This window comes from Oncorhynchus keta, chromosome 1 (assembly GCF_023373465.1).
Source record: "Oncorhynchus keta strain PuntledgeMale-10-30-2019 chromosome 1, Oket_V2, whole genome shotgun sequence".
NCBI classification, from domain to species: domain Eukaryota; kingdom Metazoa; phylum Chordata; class Actinopteri; order Salmoniformes; family Salmonidae; genus Oncorhynchus; species Oncorhynchus keta.
This window is the reverse complement of record NC_068421.1, coordinates 83,825,655-83,843,978: the sequence shown is the minus strand read 5'-3', so window position 1 is coordinate 83,843,978 and position 18,324 is coordinate 83,825,655. Positions and strand designations below refer to the sequence as shown.

At 38.2% G+C, this 18,324-nt stretch overlaps 1 protein-coding gene across 1 annotated transcript; it reads left to right on the top strand.

Annotated features, from left to right (window-relative positions):
* Positions 1-6,340: 6,340 nt before the first annotated feature.
* Positions 6,341-8,208, top strand: foxd3 (forkhead box D3). The gene has a single exon (XM_035786888.2). It carries the CDS (start codon positions 6,642-6,644, stop codon positions 7,734-7,736), a length of 1,095 nt encoding a protein of 364 aa, XP_035642781.1. The 5' UTR covers positions 6,341-6,641; the 3' UTR covers positions 7,737-8,208.
* The last annotated feature ends 10,116 nt before the right edge of the window (positions 8,209-18,324 follow it).

The window sequence follows — 18,324 nt, the reverse complement described above, 5'->3', positions numbered from 1 at the left end:
AGGTAAGGAATACTAGACGAATTATATTTTATAAAGCAACAAGCAACAACAACGGGAAATATGTAGGCAAACGGCCTACAGTATGGAAATCTTATTGAAAGTGATTTAGATGTTGTTGTTTTGATCTCATAATGGAAACAACATCAGCAGTCTATTCTCACAGTCACAAGGGAATCTGCTCCTCAGTGGCACCATGGATCTATCGTTACAGGCCCCCAGTGACACCCCTCAATAGTCGATTACAGCACGTGCTTTCATATACAAAGATTTCCCCTCATCATCCCCAATCCAGGTAATTGGGTTTTGGAGCTAGCAAGGTAAATCCGGTTAAAACGTGGCTCTGCAGAGAATCTGATAGATTATTAGAAGCAGCCACCTCTTGGAGAAGGTAATTTACTGTTACAGATATATGTGTGCATCAATACGCAAGACGAGATTGAGTTCAAGGGTCAGTACAAGTGCCATGCGGAATACACTACATTACCAAGCTAAAGAATGACAGTTTCCTTTAACATAAATTACAGGTAATGGGAGTTGTCGTTTTATCTTTGGCTATCTTGTAAAGGCTTTAAAGAGGCATTGTCTCAAATGTAAACATTAAAATGGCCTGGACATAGACAACGTGCAGTAGGAGTTTCGCAGAGTCATTCATTCGATATAAAATCCAAGTGTTTCAATCACCCCATTTATAAATATCATCAGATTAATATATCCCTTTATTCACAGGAGGCAAAGTGCAACGGAATAAATACCAAAACGACACCCCTAACCCAATAACTACCAAACCTCCACATGAACCCCTCTTGTACTTGGGAATTATTTATATTACACGGTAAATAAATGTATGTGTTAATTTTCAATTAATAATTGTCTCCCAAAGATCACACAATCCAAAACAGCATGTCTGCATTTCAATATTAGATACTGTACTGTTTCTCTTAAATTTGTATTAAAATAATTTTCTGTTAAGTGTATTAGATTTCAATGTATTTTTATCCGTCTACAGGTCTGTTCTAGTTAGCAGCATTTTTAGCCAAGGTGGTGCGACGAGGGACATTGCGTATGACGTGTAATTTGTGCTGTTTACAACCTACTGTACTCAAATAACACTTTCTGGTAGTGCTAATGTGCAACTTGAGCCCTCATCTAAATGACAATAAAATCTACAAACCGGGTGACATTGCACATACTTAACAAGACACATTGGCATGTTAATCCATCTTACATTTAGCAGGAGGTGTCACTTTCCCACCCTCGCACCATTCCACATCGCGAGCCTTCATGGGGAACTCCAAGCATCGAACACTTTCGTATTCGAACTAATGATGAGTCTTTAGAGAGCAGAGAGACTGCAACCATTGCGTTGCTTTTACTCGACAGGCTACTATCTTGGAAATGTGGGACGATAGCAGATGCATTATGAAAACAAACCAACAACATTTCAATCAATGTCAATAAGATCTCCATGTTGTTGCATGTTAATACGTTGCCCGGATAATCAATTAAGCAATTATTCGATGTTGAAAGCACGATCTCGACACATGACGTTTTAATGTAGCCTAGAAATGAGAACCATTTCAATGCAAATGTAAGTATATCACTAATGTACATAATGCGCGTGGGTTAAACATAGGCCTACTATTTTTTATCGAAATATGTAGGCAAACTAATGAATGACAATCTCACTAAAAAGCCCATAACAAATGTCCCTGAAATATGTATTTTATGTGCTTTTGAGTGGCCTAATTATTTTTTTATTTTTTTTAAATGGATAAATAACGTTAAAACAATATTCGCCAAAAAGCTTCACATACAGACTGTTATTCCCCCAAGATGATAACAGCATAGGCCTAATCGTTGTACACCAGTAATTATGATGTGTAGGCTACTAACATATCTCACCAGTCTCTCACGGTGTTGGAGTCTATATCACCTATTGGACCTTGTTCAGCATTTAGGTGAAAAGGTGAAATTTAGATACTGCATTTGAGGGCACCTTCAATAATCTATAGCCAAGACCTACAGTAAACTGTATGTTGATTAGGTCTACACAACTCTCAGTTGTCTTGAATCCATGGGTTAGGTGTTGATAATCGCATCACTGTATGGTCGAAAAGGTCAAGAAAAAAATCGTTACAAAAATCTAGCAATGGTCTTGTCAATCTTTTGGCATAACACGAAAAACAAAAACATTGCTTTTCCAATTTTACTTCACAAACATTTCTGTTTTGAAAAAAATAATTTATTTAATAAATAACAGATTGGCCGCTTATTTTTTAGGAAGGACATTATCGAAATATACTGAAGAGGAGCAATACGAAGAAAATGAATTGATAATTTATTCATTGCCAATCCCTTTCATATCCATCAGCAGCGCCAGCTCCACATCTCAGGTGTTCGAACTCAGGTGTCCATTCGATAAATCATCTATAGACCTATAGCCACCAGGCAGTGATATTGTCCATGTTGTTTCCTCTTGGCTTTTAACCGTATCTTCCTGTCATTTTGGATTTTGGATACCAAAGCAATTATGTCGTTATTCTGGCGCATCTGCAGAGCGCGACTCGCATTCTCAGTTTGGCCCCTTTGTGCATTGTTGTGACTGCACGAGGCTCCAGGATGATTCTACAAAAGGGACGGTTAAAAATGAGCTACATCATATTGTTTGACAGAAAGTTGCAGGTTGATAGAGTGGATTCTTCAAGGGGGTGAAAATGGCGAATTCCCAAAAAACGGCTGAGATCCTGCCTTCTGGTGGGTATAGCCTTGAGGGAATCACGGTGTCGACCGTGAAAAATCTAATTAGAGCTCGCATTTAAATGAAAAGTCATTTTTTAACTCAAGTATGACGTGGACACTTCCCTCTTCCTAGATGAAAAGAACAGTTTTACAGAGAATGGCTCATTTTTCTTAAATGTGGCGTGCTGATCATTCGGTGACGTAAAATAATTAACATAATAGCCGTAATTAAAAGCGCGCTAACAATTCCATTAATTCATCATAACGTTTTACTAACTTTCTGACCCAACTACTCTCCCATAATTAATTAAATGAGTTGCCTTTCAAAAATCTGTTTTCAAACTAATAGTTTTCACGTTAGGCTTTTGTTTAAACCATCTTGATTAGCGTGGTTAAACTCATCTCAACCTTACATAAAGAAATCACCAAATACATTCCGAAACGAGCTGTGGCGAGTGCCAAACAGACACAGGCATAGTGCTGATGATGCCAGGATCCTTAGCTCTTAATCCGCAACAGCTCCAAGTTTTACATAACTTATTTACTGGAAGGAAATGGTTTAAAATTATGAGAAAGCATCCTTTGATTCTGCCCAAGAATCATAACCAAGAAGAACGCACTGAGTCTTCTGTCAATGATTCGCGTTCCTCTGTGGAAAATAACACATTATTCGATGTCTAGGGCGTTTAGGCAGTTTTATTTTTGTGTTTTTATTCAGTAACAGTGGAAATAATGCAGCAGTATGTCTTATACAAGTACCGAGGATGAATATATGTTTGTGCGTAATTAATATATGGCCATGCGTAATTATACGCCCCATTATTGGTTTCAATTGCAGCCGCGTCTTTCCGTCCCGTTCCCATTCTAGGAATCTGTTTTCCTTCAGAGCCCACATTCTCTCGCTCTCCATCTTTCTGCCACACCTTTCAATTTCATCCTCGTCTCTTTTTATTTAAGCAATTTAATTAGGCAGAAATTCTATACCGTTTTGCTATCTGGGAGGTATTTGTTTCTGACCTTCCTGTGGTAATCACATTGCAACGCGGCGACGCGGTGACTGTATCCGCTCTGTCACCTGCTATCTGCTATCGCTACCGCGTCCTCTAATGGTTCATGGTGGAGAGTTAGCTTATTATTCTAAAAGGTTTTTGTCGGGCTAAGCCGTGCATGTGTGCTTAAATGTACATTTCATTAACAAACTGCAAAGATATAAAAGCGGATTTGTGAGGCTTCAAAAGATCACAGGGAGGACGGGTTCGATCTCCTATCACCTAGTTACATTGTCTGTCTTTCACGACACGCTGCATCTCGGATTTAAAGACGAAGGAGCCTTTTAGGATAGCCTACACCTGTTTCTAAACGTTTCTGAGGTGCCCAAATCAAAATAACATAACATAGTATTACTCCCCCAAACAAACAATATGATGTATATATATATATACACAATATAGTGAAAAATGAAACAAACATGTTACGCAAACAGTTGCGTAGTAGTGTCAGTGTAAATTATATATAGGACTGAATGGGTGAGCTGTGATTTCATCTGCTAAGTAGCCCGGTATTGATAGACTCCACATCACACAGGTCACCGGGTGCATGCCTGAGCAAGAGATTAGCACAATGCATGTCTAATCGGGGGCCTTGTCCCTTTTCACTGCGACACCATTATTAACGATATGATTTAATTAAGCCGACTTTTATTCAAACAAAAGGAGCAGCCACGTCAAAGGTGCAGCACTAGGCACGAGCCCCCTATGCCAGGTAGAATTAAAGGATAGAGATAGAAGAACGTGGAGGTCGCGGCCGCGCGGCGCTTGTTTTCAGATTAAATGTCATCCAAACCCTCAATAACAAAATACAGGCTCGGGAATGAGGAATTTAATTATATTAGAATTGATGTAATATTAGATACTGAAATTGTCAAATATGTATTAGTAAAGGCCCATTTTCGATGTACCTAGCCTATGTTATCCGAGGAAATTGTTATAAACAACATAGCTATAATCTGGACTATTTCTAGCAACGTAAAATATTTCAAATATAATGGTTATAATATTGTAATAATATTGAACAATTATCAAATTAAAATAATCATAATATTTGTATTAATTTAGGCCTAATTGAGTTATTACAATAGTTGTATTTGTTGACTTAAATAAAGATGATGTGATCTACATAATAGTGTTTATAAGCAAATAATCTAAGTATTTGTGGTGGTGTCTGAGGGACTTGTGGTTAGTGGTAGCGAAATCCTCACAGAACAATGCCAATGTGCACAGATTGCTGTTTAGCTTTTCAATGGAGACCAGAAGAGGAGCTTTGAACTGAGCAAAACTTGTCATGGTTAACTGCTACTCCGTTCCCATTGTAAAGTAATTTACACATTTTTGTTAGTTCTAATAGAGGGGTGATAAGAATAATTGCTTCTGTTGTCAATTAAAATATATTTTCATTACGACAGGAGGTGTTTCAGACGGAATCAATAGGAAGTTATATTGCTTTGTGGCGAGAATCTAAGATAGGAAGATACTCTTGTTTTATTTATTCACAACAAAGCAACGGCAGCTTTTGTAAATTAGCAATGAACATGTCCTATTTTAAATAGATAAACAGTGCTACGTGTCTGCCCGACCATCATCAGCCTATTTGCAGACTATTATCAGAGCAGGGATGGTAATGATACTTCTCCTGACCCCCTCCACTCCACTCCACTACAATGACATCGGACAACATTTCTCACACAACGCAGGAAACGTTTAAACTTCTGTATTCGTTTCTACATCCTTTCTTGTGAACAGCCCACATACACTGCGCACCTTCATGGTTGTGAATGGGGCCTTTGCATTCACCCGGTCCCGCATTTCCTACTTTTTTCATATGCTAACACATGCAATGATTAGGTCGTTAACACCTCTGGCAAAACCCGTTGACAATTATTTATTTATTCTTTTCCATGGTTGTTTTCAGTATCCTTCTCACCTTCGACAAATCCACGGAATTAATCGTTTGAATATAGCCTTACATTCCATGGTGAAATTTAAACTAGATTTTAGTTGGTATAATAGTAAAAAATAATACTAAGTAGGCTGTCTTTCACCAAAGGGTCTTATGCTTAAAGTAATAATTACACGTGAAGTCATTTGGGTATGGAGAAGGCAACTAAGAATTATAGACTCTCTTTTCCAATTTAATAAAAATGATTATATCCCATGCAACATAAAGACGAGCACACAATAATAACTAGAAGATATTCAATTAACTTAGCTGTCGACGTTTTCATTCCGCCGCTTTCAACACAAGCAATTTGTTTAAGCAAAGTTAAGATTTGGTTTTAGTGCAGCCGGGAGATATAATGCGCATCAGATCTTTCAATCATGTAGGCCACTTTTCACCCCCCACCCACCCACCAAACCACCCACTACCGTTAAATGGTCTATGACGGACGAACACAGACAGAAAGTAGTGGAAAGCAGCATTACTGTTGTCCCTTTGTTGACAAATCCATGAAACAACTTCAGTTTGCATGGTTTAGCAGGGGACGTCTGACGTCACCCAATCACGTGGCGGCACTGATAGTATATCTTAAACTGAAAAGGTAATCTATCAGACAGTCCTTAAAACCGGCTTTAAAAGCATATGTCATTTTGACTTCGCACTCTTAAACCACTCTTACTAGGAAATAGCGATCGAAGGACATCGAGGCGTGAAGCGCACACACCAAAACCCTTAAGAAGACGACTAGGCTACTTGACTGGAGAAATATTTTCTGAAGTTTAAGTTTCTCTGGCAGGCCGGTCTGACCTGCATTTAGAATCCGGCGACATCCGATCTGACCGCAACGGACGGGCCGCGCGCGCACCCTCACCTAGATCCCTGGTTGTTCTTCGGTAAAGTAAGCTGTGATGACCCTGTCTGGTGGCAACAGTGCCAACGACATGTCCGGTCAGACGGTGCTCACTGCCGAGGATGTGGATATCGACGTGGTCGGCGAAGGCGATGAGGGAATGGAGCGAGACAGCGACTGCGACAGCCAGGGGGGCATGCACGACCACTCGGAGGAGGTGGAAGAGATAGAAGTGAAGGACAGGTCCGGGAGTCCCTGCGAGAGCGCCGGGGAGGGAGAGACCAAAGCGGACGGCACTGAGAGCGCGTCGGGTGCCATGAGCAGCAAGCCGAAAAACAGTCTAGTGAAGCCCCCCTACTCCTACATCGCGCTCATCACCATGTCGATACTCCAGAGCCCGCAGAAGAAACTCACACTCAGCGGGATCTGCGAGTTTATCAGCAGCCGGTTCCCGTATTACCGAGAGAAGTTTCCAGCCTGGCAGAACTCTATCCGCCACAACCTGTCGCTGAACGACTGCTTCGTGAAAATCCCCCGGGAGCCGGGCAACCCTGGTAAGGGCAACTACTGGACCCTGGACCCACAATCGGAAGATATGTTTGACAACGGCAGCTTCCTCAGGAGAAGGAAACGATTCAAGAGGCACCAGCCAGACATTCTCAGGGACCAGACAGCCCTCATGATGCAAAGTTTTGGGGCTTACAGTATTGGGAATCCTTACGGACGTCACTATGGAATTCACCCAGCCTACACCCATCCAGCGGGGATGTACCCTTACATGCACCCAGTAGGTCCCATGCTTCCCCCGACTGTCCCTCTCTTGTCCTCCGCTGAGCTGAACAGAAAAGCCTTCAACTCTCAGCTCAGCCCCAGCCTACAGATGCAGCTGAACAGTCTGAGCACCGCGTCTATGATCAAGTCCGAGCCCTCCAGTAGACCGTCTTTCAGTATAGAAAACATAATCGGGGTATCCACTTCCTCTAGTGCACAGACTTTCATGCGGCCTCCGGTGACTGTTCAGTCTGCGTTGTTGAGCGCACATGGCCTAACCAGGACAACAGCAGCTATTGCACCAATTCTTAGCATGCCATCTAATATCATGTCGGGACAGTTTTTACCCTCAGTAACGGCAGTGTCCAAATGGCCTCAATAATCTCAATAAAATACTCACTTTTCTAGAGACTTGGGGGGGGCTGTACAGCACGAAATAGGCATGCAGCGCTGGAAGGTGTCCACCAATCTGTAGCCATGTAAAGACTAAACAAAGAGACAACAGCAAAGGAATGCTATCTGTACAGGTAATATTTGTACATATTTGTAAAAATAAATACTTTTACTTGTTTGACTTTTACTTATTTTATTTCGTTGTTTGAACTGTACAACAATTGTAGTTATAGACGAGCTTTCCTGATATTATTTTATATTTGATTTTGTAACTGGTAGCTAGCTCACTGTTAGTTTAAAATAATCAACACTTTTGCTTTGATTTTTCATACCTGATACAACATGTTCTTATTCTAAGTCTGGACAAATGGTCTGTTAATAAATTGAAATATATGTATTCTATGTATCTCTATTGTGTTGTAAACTGGAATAATTTGTTAATAAATCTAAAGAAAGAAGCATTAGCAGTATTCATTTTCTATATGTAGTTTTTGAAATGTCTGATAGGTCTGCTTTGTGATAGTTATTGAAACGTTTCTAATTGAAACCATTTTAATAGTAGGAAATAATCGGAAAAGTCCCTGGGATATGACAAAATATCAGTACAGGTTTTGTAAACAAATAGGTATAAATGTTACCACATTAAACAATCAAAACAAGATTACAAACCAGGTGCATTTAATTTAAGGCCAATAATAAAGGTAGGCCTCTGAAACTCGAAACTTGAATATTTTTATTGCTACGACAATTAAGTGAGAGTGTAATGACGTGTTTATTACCGCGAGCAAGTAATGAATGAATCAACTGAAACACAGGCCATTTCCCATAGGCCTAGTTCAAATGTAATATCTCTTAATATAAAATATGGCTATTGATATTACAAATTAGGAAATGTTTACTTTAGTTTAATATCAATTCATTATACATTTCAATTTAGAGTTACATTCAACTGTTTTAAAGTTATTTTGTTGTTTATTATGATATAATCTTGTTATCATTTGGCATGACAATAACTAGGCTACATCATTATAGCCGTTTTCTGCTACTACCTTATGATGGCTTATTTACAGATGTCAAAACAATTAAATAGATTTTATTTTGAATACCATATAGACCTAAATACTAATCAGGAATTAGGCTACTTATAAGGCCACAGAACGCAGGATTCTGCCTCGTTATTTTATTCCAGACAAAACATAAAAACAAACATGAAATCATTAGAACTGGTATGAAAATGATTTTGGTGGATCAAAATAGCAAAACATTTGATGATCAATAAGCTGTTAATAATGTTTTCACTAACATTACTAACATGAAAATGAGAGTGGATTCACTCATGAGAAATGTTAGATGCAGTGCAGATGCTCTTTAGCCTAACTGGTAAATGCCGAGACATTATGGTATCATATTACAAGAGAAACCGAGAAGATATAAAATATGTTTGCATGTTGCTACTATAAAAGTAACACTTAATTTCACAGTTGTGTCTGGCTAATCAGTTTTACACAAACAGCAAATGGTCGATGGTGTGTGTGGCCGGTGTCAATGCACAGGGGCTAGGGGGCTATTTTTAACTGATACTCATGGGAACAGAGAAAGGACCCTCTTCTTGAATTCACTTTCAGTCTGAAGAAGCTGCTGAGGCAGTGCTTCTCAATGACACTGGATAACGGGGCGCCCATTCTACGACTGGCTCCTTATTCCTTCAGATGAGACTACATTTTTATGCGCATTGCTCCGATGCCTCGCGTCAAAGCACAGTTTGATATCACATACCGCCGGTGATTTACAGGACGTAGCGATGCAGGGGCTTCTCTTTTAAATAAAGCCCAGCTATAGATCTAATATGACGGCATACAAGCATTCATAGCCAGGCCTACTGGCGTGCGAGGACAAATAATGTATTGAAATGTAGACCTTCGGGCTTCTTTGTGAGGGGAGATTTGTAAAGGGAGCTAGGCCTACGTTCACTTCGATAGGCTGTTGATCCCATAATATCATAATGCAATGTCTAATCGAAATGTGAATAAATGCTGCTTATCAACCGACGGTTGTTCATTAAAATGTTTACATCATTTTTAATTGCCAAGCTGGTTATTTTCCAACAAAACTATGACTAACAAATGCATAAAGGAGATTTTGGTAGTAATTATGAGACACATATAGACATATGTGTCTCATAATTACTACCATAATCTCCTTTATGTCTTAGGTAAAAGCAATACATGATCATTGAGTAGACATTATAACATTTGCTCTCTAGCGAAACCAAAACACCTGAGAAAATATATGCCATGCAATTACGGTATTAGTTTGTTAAGAAGATATCTTTATTCAATGGAGACATTCTGCTCAAACATTCTGTTAATTTACTGTTCAAACAATGTAATGTAGCCCACAATAACACACACATAACCGTGTCACGGAAATGACTTGTGAAAATCGCTAGGTGGCGTTTATTGACACCTTTATTCTTGTGCAAAGCGATTTAAACACAGAAACATCAGGCCTACATATCCTTCCAGGAGCATTACATGGGCGACTATCAGACATCAGTTGGCGTAAGTGGGCTATACTGAGTGGTTTGGGTCGATCTTATTTATCGTGAAGTAAGGACACTGAAACTGTTTAGATTCAACGGGTTTTAATTGTGTGTCTATTTTAGGGGCAGCTGGTGGGAAAGAGTTGACTCTTTAACAAGTGCAAGGTTATAATAGATCCCTGCTTTTTATATACCTGACGTCAAGTAATAACCTTCGATGGGTATTGCAACTGTGGACATCCGGAGCTCCTCGAGTTATTACCTAGGTAGCCTATCAAGTTCTGCATATTCACAGAGACACACTGACGGGGCTGCAAACTCATTTTGGCATTTCACAATCCTCAAAGTAATTGGCTGCATAATGTAAGCCTAAATATTAGGACAAAGTTGATACCTTTACATTGTATTCTTGTACAGTCTCAAGTTGCTTGGACGGACTGCTGTGTAGGATTTGTAAGTTGTTTCATATTGTGCCCAAAGACAGAATTGCCTTTCCCATAATACATGATTTGAAATGGAACGAAATGGGAGCCCATATGAAGTTAGACTATTTTGACTTGAAATAAGACACAAAAAAGCCTATTTATGGAAAATAATAACGAGAACATTGTATTAATAACATTCTAGTAGACTACTATCTCAAATGTGGTGAGGCTAATAATCATACTGACATATGCTACATCTTCTCCAACGAAATGGCTTACAACAAGCGAAGGATGATGACCTGTAGTCAAATGTTTGGATGCATTTCCGTTTTAGGGAGGCCTAAAAGCCTACAGCATAGGGAAATGGAAAGCGGGATACCTAGTCAGTTGTACAACTGAATGCTTTCAACTGAAATGTGTCTTCCGCATTTAACCCAACCCCTCTAAATCCGAAAGATGCGGGGGCTGTATAGAGAGCTCTGTTGAAAGTTTCTGGGCTTTGTAGATAGCGCGGCGCTCACACTCACACACAACGCTGACCTTTGTAGCTGCACCTGCTCTCGAGCGCTGCACAGGTGGGTTGTATGGGTAGTGAGAACAAGCGGTTCCCACAACCCCCGAAACACACTCAACACTGACAGCACAAACAGCATGGACCACCACAGAGGTTCTCATAATCTACTTGACATAACATAAATAGTTTTTAATTACTACAGAAGGTACATTTGGACTTTAAACGAAATCTTTGCTGAGCAGCATCAGCAAAGGCATTTTGAGTGAAAAATCGAATAATATTTACACATTAGTCTATTCTTCATTTTGTTAGACACGTTTTTTGTAAATGGATGTTTATGCACAGTTGTGTCATGTGTATAAATGTCCTAAATGTTTGTTTTTCACATCTACTAGGCCTACAATACATAAAACAAAGAACACAAGACAATTAGGATAAGTACACAAAGAAAGAGGGACTTTACAGGCCTTCTTCATCTGGTGGACAGCAAACACATTGGAGACTCACAAAAAAACTAATTCTCTAATATGGAGCTCAAATATCTCAAATATTGCAGATGATATGACACATTCCCACTCTATTTTCTACGGCCTATAATCTTTGTTAGCTATAAAACGTGTTTCAGTTGGGAATGTTAATTTTATCTACCTTTATTTTTACAAGGAAGAATACTTCATTCATCCATTTTCCAGATGACACATTGCTTAAATTCCAGGTGAGGCATTCCCACAATAACCTCTCTGTTTTGTAGACCTATTTCCCACTGTTTCTTTCAAAAATCAGACTACTTTATTGATTCATTTCCCTTGTCCGAGGACAAGTGTTTGAGTTGATCCAAAGCGCAATTTACTGGGAGTGTGTGTGCGTGCGTGTGTGTGTAATGACATCTACAAATACATTTCAATAATTACCTCTGATCTATGACAAATGGTCAATAATGAACTGTGTTTGTTACCTGTGATCTATGACAAATGGTCAATAATGAACTGTGTTTGTTACCTGTGATCTATGACAAATGGTCAATAATGAACTGTGTTTATTACCTGTGATCTATGACAAATGGTCAATAATGAACTGTGTTTATTACCTGTGATCTATGACAAATGGTCAATAATGAACTGTGTTTATTACCTGTGTGATCTATGACAAATGGTCAATAATGAACTGTGTTTGTTACCTGTGATCTATGACAAATGGTCAATAATGAACTGTGTTTATTACCTGTGATCTATGACAAATGGTCAATAATGAACTGTGTTTATTACCTGTGATCTATGACAAATGGTCAATAATGAACTGTGTTTATTACCTGTGATCTATGACAAATGGTCAATAATGAACTGTGTTTATTACCTGTGATCTATGACAAATGGTCAATAATGAACTGTGTTTATTACCTGTGATCTATGACAAATGGTCAATAATGAACTGTGTTTATTACCTGTGATCTATGACAAATGGTCAATAATGAACTGTGTTTATTACCTGTGATCTATGACAAATGGTCAATAATGAACTGTGTTTATTACCTGTGATCTATGACAAATGGTCAATAATGAACTGTGTTTATTACCTGTGATCTATGACAAATGGTCAATAATGAACTGTGTTTATTACCTGTGATCTATGACAAATGGTCAATAATGAACTGTGTTTATTACCTGACAAATGATCTATGACAAATGGTCAATAATGAACTGTGTTTATTACCTGTGATCTATGACAAATGGTCAATAATGAACTGTGTTTATTACCTGTGATCTATGACAAATGGTCAATAATGAACTGTGTTTATTACCTGTGATCTATGACAAATGGTCAATAATGAACTGTGTTTATTACCTGTGATCTATGACAAATGGTCAATAATGAACTGTGTTTATTACCTGTGATCTATGACAAATGGTCAATAATGAACTGTGTTTATTACCTGTGATCTATGACAAATGGTCAATAATGAACTGTGTTTTTATTATGACAAATGGTCAATAATGAACTGTGATCTATGACAAATGGTCAATAATGAACTGTGTTTATTACCTGTGATCTATGACAAATGGTCAATAATGAACTGTGTTTATTACCTGTGATCTATGACAAATGGTCAATAATGAACTGTGTTTATTACCTGTGATCTATGACAAATGGTCAATAATGAACTGTGTTTATTACCTGTGATCTATGACAAATGGTCAATAATGAACTGTGTTTATTACCTGTGATCTATGACAAATGGTCAATAATGAACTGTGTTTATTACCTGTGATCTATGACAAATGGTCAATAATGAACTGTGTTTATTGACAAATGGTCAATAATGAACTGTGTTTATTGATCTATGACAAATGGTCAATAATGAACTGTGTTTATTACCTGTGATCTATGACAAATGGTCAATAATGAACTGTGTTTATTACCTGTGATCTATGACAAATGGTCAATAATGAACTGTGTTTATTACCTGTGATCTATGACAAATGGTCAATAATGAACTGTGTTTATTACCTGTGATCTATGACAAATGGTCAATAATGAACTGTGTTTATTACCTGTGATCTATGACAAATGGTCAATAATGAACTGTGTTTATTACCTGTGATCTATGACAAATGGTCAATAATGAACTGTGTTTATTACTGTGATCTATGACAAATGGTCAATAATGAACTGTGTTTATTACCTGTGATCTATGACAAATGGTCAATAATGAACTGTGTTTATTACCTGTGATCTATGACAAATGGTCAATAATGAACTGTGTTTATTACCTGTGATCTATGACAAATGGTCAATAATGAACTGTGTTTATTACCTGTGATCTATGACAAATGGTCAATAATGAACTGTGTTTATTACCTGTGATCTATGACAAATGGTCAATAATGAACTGTGTTTATTACCTGTGATCTATGACAAATGGTCAATAATGAACTGTGTTTATTACCTGTGATCTATGACAAATGGTCAATAATGAACTGTGTTTATTACCTGTGATCTATGACAAATGGTCAATAATGAACTGTGTTTATTACCTGTGATCTATGACAAATGGTCAATAATGAACTGTGTTTATTACCTGTGATCTATGACAAATGGTCAATAATGAACTGTGTTTATTACCTGTGATCTATGACAAATGGTCAATAATGAACTGTGTTTATTACCTGTGATCTATGACAAATGGTCAATAATGAACTGTGTTTATTACCTGTGATCTATGACAAATGGTCAATAATGAACTGTGTTTATTACCTGTGATCTATGACAAATGGTCAATAATGAACTGTGTTTATTACCTGTGATCTATGACAAATGGTCAATAATGAACTGTGTTTATTACCTGTGATCTATGACAAATGGTCAATAATGAACTGTGTTTATTACCTGTGATCTATGACAAATGGTCAATAATGAACTGTGTTTATTACCTGTGATCTATGACAAATGGTCAATAATGAACTGTGTTTATTACCTGTGATCTATGACAAATGGTCAATAATGAACTGTGTTTATTACCTGTGATCTATGACAAATGGTCAATAATGAACTGTGTTTATTACCTGTGATCTATGACAAATGGTCAATAATGAACTGTGTTTATTACCTGTGATCTAGTCAAATGGTCAATAATGAACTGTGTTTATTACCTGTGATCTATGACAAATGGTCAATAATGAACTGTGTTTATTACCTGTGATCTATGACAAATGGTCAATAATGAACTGTGTTTATTACCTGTGATCTATGACAAATGGTCAATAATGAACTGTGTTTATTACCTGTGATCTATGACAAATGGTCAATAATGAACTGTGTTTATTACCTGTGATCTATGACAAATGGTCAATAATGAACTGTGTTTATTACCTGTGATCTATGACAAATGGTCAATAATGAACTGTGTTTATTACCTGTGATCTATGACAAATGGTCAATAATGAACTGTGTTTATTACCTGTGATCTATGACAAATGGTCAATAATGAACTGTGTTTGTTACCTGTGCAAATACAACAAAATTGTTACACATTATTATTATGGTTTCATACCTGGTTGTTGCTTTAACTTCCACTGCCATTTTGCTATTAAAATGTTGCTAATGTCATGATACTATGTTAGTTACTTAGCTACTTACTTAATTCATCTCTTCATCCAGTAAAGTCCAGAAACATTATCAGTCTTTGGTCAGCCTGATGATGATGATGATGATGATGATGATGAGGGTACTTCATGCCTTTATCTCCTTCTCCACAACCGTTCCCCACTCCATATAGGATTGGTAGGAAACATAGGTCAAGTAAAAACCATAGACTCCAGTGGCATTTGCACACAAAGCACAAGGATGAATTGGTTCATCTCCTTCTCCACAACCATGGCCCTCTCTATGGCACATGTGTTGGTGTAAATAAAACTATTATCTATCTATCCATCTATCCATCCATCCATCCATCCATCCATCCATCCATCGATCTCCAGCTGAAATTGGAAGTTTACATACACCTTAGCCAAATACATTTAAACTCAGTTTTTCACAATTCCAAACATTTAATCCCAGCAAAAATTCCTGGTTTTAAGTCAGTTAGGATCACCACTTCATTTTAAGAATGTGAAATGTCAGAATAATAGTAGAGAGAATGATTTATTTCAGCTTTTATTTCTTTCATCACATTCCCAGCGGGAATTCAATTCATATTTGGTAGCATTGCCTTCAAATTGTTTAACTTGGGTCAAACGTTTTGGGTAGCCTTCCACAAGCTTCCCACAATAAGTTGGGTGAATGTTGGCCCATTCCTCCTGACAGAGCTGGTGTAACAGAGTCAGGTTTCTAGGCCTCCTTCCTTGCACACGCCTTTTCAGTTCTGCCCACCAATTTTCTATGGGATTGAGGTCAGGGTTTTGTGATGGCCACTCCAATACCTTGACTTTGTTGACCTTAAGCCATTTTGCCACAACTTTGGAAGTATGCTTGGGGTCATTGTCCATTTGGAAGACCCATTTGTGACCAAGCTTTAACTATTTTTGCTTCATCAGACCAGAGCACATTTCTCCAAAAAGTATGATCTTTATCCCCATGTGCAGTTTCAAACCATAGTCTGTTTTTTTTTATGGTGGTTTTTGAACAGTGGCGTCTTCCTTGCTAAGCAGCCTTTCAGATTATGTCGATATAGGACTTGTTTTACTGTGGATATAGATACTTTTGTACCTGTTTCATCCAGCATCTTCACAAGGTCCTTTGCAGTTGATTTGGGATTGATTTGCACTTCTCGCACCGAAATACGTTCATCTCTAGGAGACAGAATGTGTCTCCTTCCTGAGCGGTATGACGGCTACGTGGTCCCATGGTGTTTATACTTGCGTACTATTGTCTGTACAGATGAATGTGGTACCTTCAGGCATTTGGAAATTGCTCCCAAGGATGAACCAGACTTGTGGAAGTCTACCATTTTTTTCTGAGTCTTGGCTGATTTCTTTTGAATTTCCCATGATGTCAAGCAAAGAAGCACTGAGTTTGAAGGTAGGTCTTGAAATACATCCACAGGTACACCTACAATTGACTCAAATGATGTCAATTAGTCTATCAGAAACTTCTAAAGCCATGACATAATTTTCTGGAATTTTCCAAGCTGTTTAGAGGCACAGTTAACTTAGCCTATGTAAACTTCTGACCCACTGAAATTGTGATACAGTGAATTATAAGTGAAATAATCTGTCTGTAAACAATTGTTGGAAAAATGACTTGTGCCATGCACACAGTAGATGTCCTAACCGACTTGCCAAAACTGCAGTTTGTTAACAAGAAATTTGTGGAGTGGTTGAAAACAAGTTTTAATGACTCCAACCTAGGTGTATGTAAACTTCCGACTTCAACTGTATCTATCAATTTTTCTATCTATCCATTTCTCTATCCATCTATCTATCTACCTTCATGTATCATTCCAAACATGAAGGTAAAGAAACAACCAAAGCTTGGGTCTGTGACTGAAATGACATCCTATTCCCTATATAGTGCACTAGTGAATAGGGTGCCAGTTTGGACATTGTGCATTGTCAAGCAAGACGTGGAAAGCCTTCATTATAGCATTATAGCAGGGGTGACAAGCCAGGCCAGATCATAGACAGTAAATGTAGATACAGCAGTTATTGAATATTTAAAAGGCACAGAGATTAAGCAATAAATGACAGAGTAAAGCTGGCACACCAGGGTATTAATAACTAATGGCCACCAATGAGTTATAGGCTTCTCATTGTAATGAAAGTGTCATTGCAAATCAGCAGTTGTCCAAGGTTATTATTATTTATAAATAATTGATGCATGAACCACAAAGAAGTGATGTGTTTCATCCAACAACTCCCCACCCCTCGGAATGGAAACATAGACATGGTTGTAGATGTCACTAGACTGAAAGGTCATACAGGATGTGCCTCTGGGCAGATAGACAGTATACTGGGGGTGACAACAAGCACCTTGGTACTGATATTGTGCGACATAATTTACATATTCATAAACTACCTCCTATTGCTGTCACATATTGTTACCTCTCTTGTTTGTCAATCCTTCATAGAGAATCATGCCTTGTCATAGCACTCACTGAAGTCTCAGACTATAGGCATTGTTTTATCATGTGGGTCAAAATAATGGCTAAAATTACTGTCTACTAGTTAATGTAACCTCAAACCAACTGCCTAAGCCCACGTGGCCAATTACTTTTATTTAACCCTCATTCAACTAGGTAAGTCAGTTAGAACAAATTCTTATTTACAATGACGGCCTACCCCGGCTAAACCCTGATGATGTTGGGCCAATTGTGTGCCGCACTATGGGATTCCCAATCACGGCCGGATGTGATACAGCGTGTATTCGAACCAGGGACTGTAGTGACACCACTTGCACTGAGATGCAGTGCCTTAAACTGCTAAGCCACTCGGGAGCCCCTTAGAAAAAAAAGTGTTCCAAAAAGGTTCTTCAGCTGTCCCCATAGTGGAACCCTTTTTTGGTTCCAGGTAGAAACCGTTTGGGTTACAGGTAGAACCCTCAGTGGAAAGGGTTTTTACATGGAACCCAGAAGGGTTATACCCAGAACCAAAAAGGGTTATTC

What these genes read in the sequence shown, in the direction of transcription:
- foxd3 (XM_035786888.2), top strand. Translation starts at nt 6,642, where the DNA reads ATGACCCTGTCTGGTGGCAACAGTGCCAACGACATGTCCGGTCAGACG.